At 45.3% G+C, this 7399-nt stretch overlaps 1 protein-coding gene across 1 annotated transcript in view; it reads right to left on the bottom strand.

Annotated features, from left to right (window-relative positions):
• Nucleotides 1-4763, bottom strand: part of RRAS2 (RAS related 2) — a 74012-nt gene extending 69249 nt beyond the window's left edge. Inside the window, exon 1 of the mRNA XM_060018541.1 lies at nt 4368-4763. Coding sequence (XP_059874524.1) covers nt 4368-4475 — 108 coding nt within the window. The 5' untranslated portion in view covers nt 4476-4763. The remainder of the gene's footprint in view (nt 1-4367) is intronic.
• Nucleotides 4764-7399: the final 2636 nt, after the last annotated feature.

Here is a 7399-nt window from a genome sequence, read left to right on the forward strand (position 1 = left end):
CCAAAATGAGGAAATCTCTAGTATGTACCACCACTAGGAGGGGTACCTTATTTTTCAATGCTAAGAATTCATTTGTAAATTACTCCGAAAATATAAAACAGTAATTTGCACACTAAAAATAAGTCTACAGTATAGTTTCAAATTCACAGATAAAATTTATTTTAAGTGATTTCTAATGCAGGGCACATGTTCAAGATGTAGCCACAGAAGAGAAATTCAGGAATCTAAACTCACAAACTTCACACAAAGATCAACTAACTTTAACACAAATGCATGTGCCTTGAAATCTCTTCTAGGATCTCTGCCCCAGGAAAAGGCAATGGAAAAACATTCACCAAAATGCAAATTAGGTAAAAAGCAATGTCTGAGTCAGCTCCAGGCTAACAGGTTGTAAGATTGACTAAAACTCAATAATTGAGAAATCAGCTACCCCCTACATAGCTCAAAATCTGACAAACTGCTGAATAATAAGTCAGGATGCTAAATAAATGAAGAACAGAGGCTGGGAAATTCCTCTCCTTAATTCTGTAAAACACGTATGGTCTTTTCTCAGAGCTGCCAGAAACCCCAATGGTTACTCCATTATTTCCAAAAATCAACGCTCAACTGATAAAATTTCCCCAACTCAAAATGGGATCAACATTCATTACCTAAATATCACACAAATGTGAGAGAGGAGTATGAGGCTGAGGGGAAAAGGGGCTGAAGACTTAAAACAGATCAGATTACATGTCAAGAAAAAATGAATAAATTACAAATTTAGTTTTAGAGGAACAAGACACAGAAGTAAAAGCAGCAAATTTATTATTTTACTTATTCTTAGATGGCACTGTGCTGAATGATTTGGATAAATTATTTTATTTACTCCAGAAACCCTAAAGGTACTAATATTAGTCTCCCTTTCCATACAGGAAACTGAGGCTCTGAGAACTTAAGAAACTTGACCTAAGACACATACCTAGTTTGTTAACTGAGTAAGAAAGAACCTAGAATTTCAAAGGTGCAGAGATTTGTTCACCCAAACCCAACATTTTATGGAGGAAATTAAGCCCTTAAGAGATTACAGACAATTAAAAGATTCCCCAGCATCACCTGAGTAGGGGGACCTAGAACCCAGATAGTCAAGGCTCTTTCCATTTCACTTTGTACAATGTTAAGATCATTTCCTAATGACAGAATCCACTCATCGTTTAGGGGCTGTATTCACCAATAAAACTTAAGACGTCTTTCAAAAAACTATGAACAGAAACGAGGAGGTCATGCACACACATATACTCTTAATAATATTTTACATTTTTAATCATGGATGTTTTATGATGTGTTACATTCATTTTTAAAGAGAAAAAGCCATCTCAATTAAGTAATTATAGCCTTAATTTCCTAATTTTGTAGCTCTTCATATGCATAAAAGGCAACAAGTAAATTTAAGGTGAAGGAAAGTCAGGGTTAAAGGCAAAGTTGTTTTTCAAGTTCTCCACTCCCAAATGTGTTCATTATATTTTTTCTACTCAAGATTACATAATAGAAAAATACATACTGAACACTGTAAGAAAGTGTCATATCTCAGGAGTCTTACAAAATAAATAAAACCAATTTGTACCATCCTGATCTCCTACAGAGAGAACTAGCTTCCGCTCATTAAGGTTACTATCCTTCTGCAGTCTCCTCTCCTTCCAATTACTACTGCGAGACAATCATAACAGAATGAATTTTAATTTCCCAGGAGTCAGACAATAAACAGCAGCTCTATTAAGTGTAGATGATAGTCACTTTAGCTCCATAAGCTAAGATTAATATAGTAACAACAATAATAATAATGTTTGTAGCCTTACTATGTACCAGACACTGTTCTAGGCCCTGAACATATGTTAACTCATTTAATTCTCACAACTGTATGTGGTACTTTGTATGTCCCCAGTTCACAGATGGGAAAAACTAAGGTACCGAGAAGTTAAGTAATTTACCTAAGATTACACAGGCAGCAAGTGGTAGAGATGAGACTCGATCCAGGTCTGGTTCCTACCTCTCCAGAAAGCCTCCTCAAAGCCAGAGGCATGTTCCTCCCTTTCACCGGCCCCAGGTCACGGGCCTATCCCACTCCCCTCCTTGCCTGCTTCCTCTCTCCAAGCTAGCATAATGACTCCCCCACTCCCCATACTCAGGTAAGACATGTCCTCTCTTCCTGCCATCACGTCTACACAGTACTCTCATCAATCCTTCCCAAACTGACTTTTCCTCGATTCTGAATTCCCTTTGCATTTAAACGTGTTAACAGAAGTGTACACATAAGCTTATAATAGCCATCATTAATGGAGCACATACTACATACTAGACACATGCTAAGGATGTTCCCATAATTTAAAGGATTATGAAGACTGCGATCAGACCCATTTTACTGAAAAGAAAATTGAGGTTCAGAGAAGCTAAATAATATTTTCGCAATGTTCTCCCAGTAAATAAATAACACAGGAAGATCTAACACTCAAGTCTGTATGACTCAAAGCTCACACTCTTTCTCTATGTATAAATACACGTCTCTCATGCACACACGCCTCTTTTACTTCTTTTAAATCTAGAGTACCTAGATACAACACTATTCATAAAGGTGTTTCTTTAACAAATGAATTCTAGAAAATCATTAAGCAGACAGAAATTACGGTTATCTTAATGGTTTCTAATACTATTTCCAAAAACAAAAGGTTCCAATACCTTAACTAAATAATTAACTTACAGATTCAAATACATTTCGATGGTCCCTCCCCCCAAAACACTAAAGAAATATTTGTGGTTTAAATCTTTTAGGTAACACTATGTTTTTTTTGAACACTATTTATTAATACTGGAACCCAGGATTATTCTCTCACTCCTCACCAACCTCCCACCTCCCTCTAACTACAGTTTCCAAAGAAAGACTTGGCTATAAATTGTTTTGCTTTGCCATCAGTTACTTAAAGTATCTCTTGGCCCTATGAGAAATAGCAACATGACGGGCATCTCTGATTCTGCAGCTAAACTGCAGCTAAACTGAAAGGACAAGTTGACCATCTCACCTCTTAGTGTGATTTTTTTTTTTAACCCACTAATGAGCATACTGTAAATGCTCACTACATAAACATCTCTTCCTGGATACAAAGGTTTTAGCAGCAGTTTTTAATACTTTGAAATAGTATAACAGCAATTATTGCTCATTTAGTCAATGTGAAAGGTAACAATCACATTTATGTTACAGTACTTGGTATTTTAATGTCACTAGAAACAGTAAGTGAAACGAAATACGCTATTCAAGTATGCCAACTGATAACAAATGGGTCAAACAAAAATATTTCACCAAAGCATCTTAAACAATACTGAGAGTATCTTTGTTACCTGTTATAACGCGATACCTTCATTCTCTCCCAGCATATGCCACACCTTGCAGGTTGACAAAAGCAGAGAGATAGCTGGGTTTCTCTCTTTTAATAGTCCCAAAAAAGATCACTCAAACCTCCTACCAAGAGCAAATCCTAAGAATCAAGAATTCCACCGCCCTTTCCTTTACAACCCGACTTTCCGCCTCCAGCTACCAGAGAGGATTGGGGGTGGGGGAGAGAGAGGTTGGAACGGACACAGAACGCACGACTCGGTCGGTCATCTCCCAGCCTAGCCCACCCCAAACTTCACCTTGGCACAGCGAGAGGCAGGAAGGCACCAGGAATACCTAGGAAATGGTCTCACCCCTATCGGAAAACATTCTTAACTTCCTCGAGGCCACCATTTCCCTGGGGCATTATCACACACTCCCACCCGGACGCATTACCTAAGAGATTACTTAAAAGAAAAGCACAAACACACACAAAGAGAAACACTGCTTGAAGCGGGCAGCTCCGGCTCGGCGTGCGCGAAGAAGCCCGAAGATCACGCGGAGCCGCGGCCAAGTTGCCACCGGGATTGCACCCACGGTGCAGGAGGCGGCCGGGGCGGCTGGAAACCCAGCGCGCGGGGCTCCAGCCCCACGCCCTACGCCCGGCGCCCCAGCCTCGGGGCAGGAAGCCCGGCGCGGCAGCGCTGCCTCTCCCGAAGGGCTCGGGCCGCGGCCGCAGCGAGAAGGTGGATCTGCGCTTCCCACCCCGCCAGCTCCGCCCTCCCGGACACATTCCTGAGAAGCCCGACTCCCGGGACGCCGAGCTGGGCGCCCAGCAGGCAGGAGCGGGGCGCCCCGACCGCAGGGCAGTAGGGCAGAGCCGGCCGGAGCCCCCCGCCCGCCTCCCGCCCACCCCCGGCCCGCGCGGCACCTCCGGGGCGGGGTCCCCGCGGCCGCCCCGCCACAGGTAGCGCGAGCCCCCGCCCGCCGCCGCCCCGGCGCCCCGGGGAAGGCCCGCTCCAGGCACCTGGATGAACTGGATGGTGAGCGCCGACTTGCCCACGCCGCCCCCGCCGACCACCACGAGCCGGTACTTCTCTTGGCCGGAGCCGTCCCGCCAGCCGGCCGCGGCCATGGGGACGCCGCCGAGCCCAGCCCGGCCACGCCGAGCCGCCGCCCGCCCTAGGCCCGGCTCCGGGGACTTGTGCGGCCGGCGGGCTGCGGGCGAGCGGCCGGGCGGGGGTCCCGGGCGCCGGGAGCTGCTGGAGGGCCGGTCCGGGCGGCAGCGCGGCGCCCGGGCTGGCCGGGTCCCAACCGAGGCGCGGAGAAGCGAGGTGACCGCAGCGGCGAGGGGCTGCAGCGTCCGGGGGGCGCACTCCTGCACACGTCTTCGCAGCGCCTGCCGAACGCAGCCTCCAGCGCAGCTACAAATGGCCGTCTGGGGGCCGGGCCGCCAGGCTGAGGTGCTGCATATGCATGAGGGGGCGGGGAGGGGCGGGGCCGCGCTGGCCTGGGCTGAGATTCGGGCGCTGACGGAGGGCTCAGACCCCCTCAGATGTGCCCCTGCAATCCCTTGACTGTGAGTGCGTGTGTGCACGCGTGTGCGTGTGCGAGTGAGTGTGTGTGACAAAGAGTGTGGGAGTGGGAAGAAGATGGTAGACAGTGTGTGACCATAATTGTATATGTCAGGGATGGTCAGGGATTGTGTGGATAAAAAATACAGTATGTGAAGGCGTGTGTGAGAAATAGAGCTGTTGTCATCTTAATTCAGTTTGTGGGAGGGTAAATATCCTGTTTTAAGAGTACAGATGGTGACCATGACTGTATGAAAAACAGTATATGACAGTGCTTGAAGATTAGAGCTGTCACAATAATTGTGTGTGTGATATGCTTGCGGTGTGTGAGGGATGTCACAGAGACTTAATCACAGTGATTGAGGGTGAGTGGACAAGAGTATATGTGGCATATGTTGTATCAGGAGAGTGTCTTAGTGGCTGTGTGTATATGTGAAACATGTGCGGTAATTGTATTTGAGGGGTGTGAGTGTGAGAGATTAATTTATGCTTTTTTACACACTACATACCAGGCACTGTACTCAGTGCTACCGATCCTTTTATGAACAGTTCCCTGCCCTCAGGGAACTAAGAATCCAATGGGGAAACGGCCAGGACAACAGGCAAGTTGTCAGGCATAATGATAAGGGCTATAACTAATAGCTCCGTGTGGCCATGGGAGAAGCACTCACTACAGAGCTGGGTGGTCAGGGAAGGCTTCCTAAAAGACCTGAAGAATAAATAATATAGAGAGATGAATAACTGGAAGAAAAGTATTCCAGGGAAAGCAAACCGCATATGAAGAAGTCAGAGCGGAGAAGGTAAGCCATGTGTCACATGATTTTGATTGTGTTGGGGGAGTGTGCTTGTAAATTAAAAGTGATTATCTATGTGTATAGCAGTTTAACCAAATGTAGCAGGAATCACAGCTGTATACTGAGGCAGTGTAGGGCAGTAGATAAGACCATGGGCTCTGGGGCCAGACTGGATTCAAATCCTAGCTCTCTCACTACTGGTATCCTGTTGGAAGCTTACTGACATGTGCCTCAGTTTTCTCTTCTCTAAAATAAAGACCGTAAGACTACCTACCTTAAGGGGGTTTTTAGTAAGAATCAAATGAGTTAATACATATAAAGCACATAAAACAGTGCCTGGCATGTAGTAAGCATTTATGGCAGTTTTGGAACATGACTGCAAGCTCTTGGAAACAGCTTAGTGACTCTCTTGGAACCAGTAGAATGCAGCAGAAGAGATGCTGTATAACTTCCAAGTCTAGGTCAGAAGAGGCCACGTGGCTTCCACCTGTTCTCTTGGGATTCTCACTCTGGGAGAAACATCGTAAGAAGTTTGGCTACCCTGAGACTGCCATGCTAGAGAGGCCACATGTAAGCATGCCAGTCAAAGGTCTAGCTGAGCTCCTAGCTGACTGCCAGAATCAACTGCCAGCCATGTGCGACACCTTGGACACGGAGCTCTGTCCAGCCTTCAGATGACTGCAGCCCCTGCTGGTATCTGGCTGCAACTGCATGAAAGACCCCAAGCAAGAGCTACCCAGGTCAGCCCTTCCTGACCTACAAAATCATGAGCAAAATAAAACAGTAAACTGGTTGTGCTTTTTTAAACTTTTTCTTTGGGAATAATTTCAATCTATAAAGTATAAAGACTGACTATTTAGACTGGGGGAATAAGGTATTGGTCCTAAAGCAATTATAATGAATTCCTTAGTATTCTGTGCCTCTGCGTCTGGTATAAGAGCACTCAGGGGGTTCTGAGCCTGATGATAGTTTGATCAGTAAAAGAAAAAGAGGATAAGGTGGTAATGAATACAAGCTTGTGTGCACATATATATTCAGTGACTAGAGTTTTCAGGGAGAAACTTATTTTCAGTAGAACCTATTTCAATCCTTATTTGCTGAGCTTCTTCTCTGCCTGAGTCCTGACCAAGATTTTCTTTCCTTCCTACTCTGTACCACTGCAATCTCTGTGTACAGGACAATTCCAACACTGCAGCCAAGCAAGCAAACCCATGCTGTAGAAACCATGTGTTGGTTGCCTCCCAGGCATCCGTTTCTCCTTCCTTTCATACAGTGCCTCCTAATTTTCTCTCGGTGGTTTGAGAGTGACTGACTCCCACCTGCAGCTCCAGGGATTTACCCTAATTCACTGAAGATTATCAGCCCCCACTGGCCACAGTAATTAGCTGATAGATGGGCGTATGACCTAGGTGAAGCCAATCAAGGACAGATTCAACTACAGAATCAAAACTACAATGAGATACCACTTCACACCCACTAGGATAACTAGAATCAAAAAGACAGATAATAACAAACGTTGACAAGGATTTGGAGAAACTAAACCCCTCATACACTGCTGGTAGGAATGTAAAATGGCGTTCCTGCTTTGGAAAACAATCTGACATTTCCTCAAAAAAGTTAAACATAGAGTTACCATACGACCTGGAAGTTCCAGCCTTAAGTATATACCCAAGATAAATTAAAACATGTCC

The sequence above is a fragment of the Delphinus delphis genome, chromosome 8, assembly GCF_949987515.2.
Source record: "Delphinus delphis chromosome 8, mDelDel1.2, whole genome shotgun sequence".
NCBI lineage: Eukaryota > Metazoa > Chordata > Mammalia > Artiodactyla > Delphinidae > Delphinus > Delphinus delphis.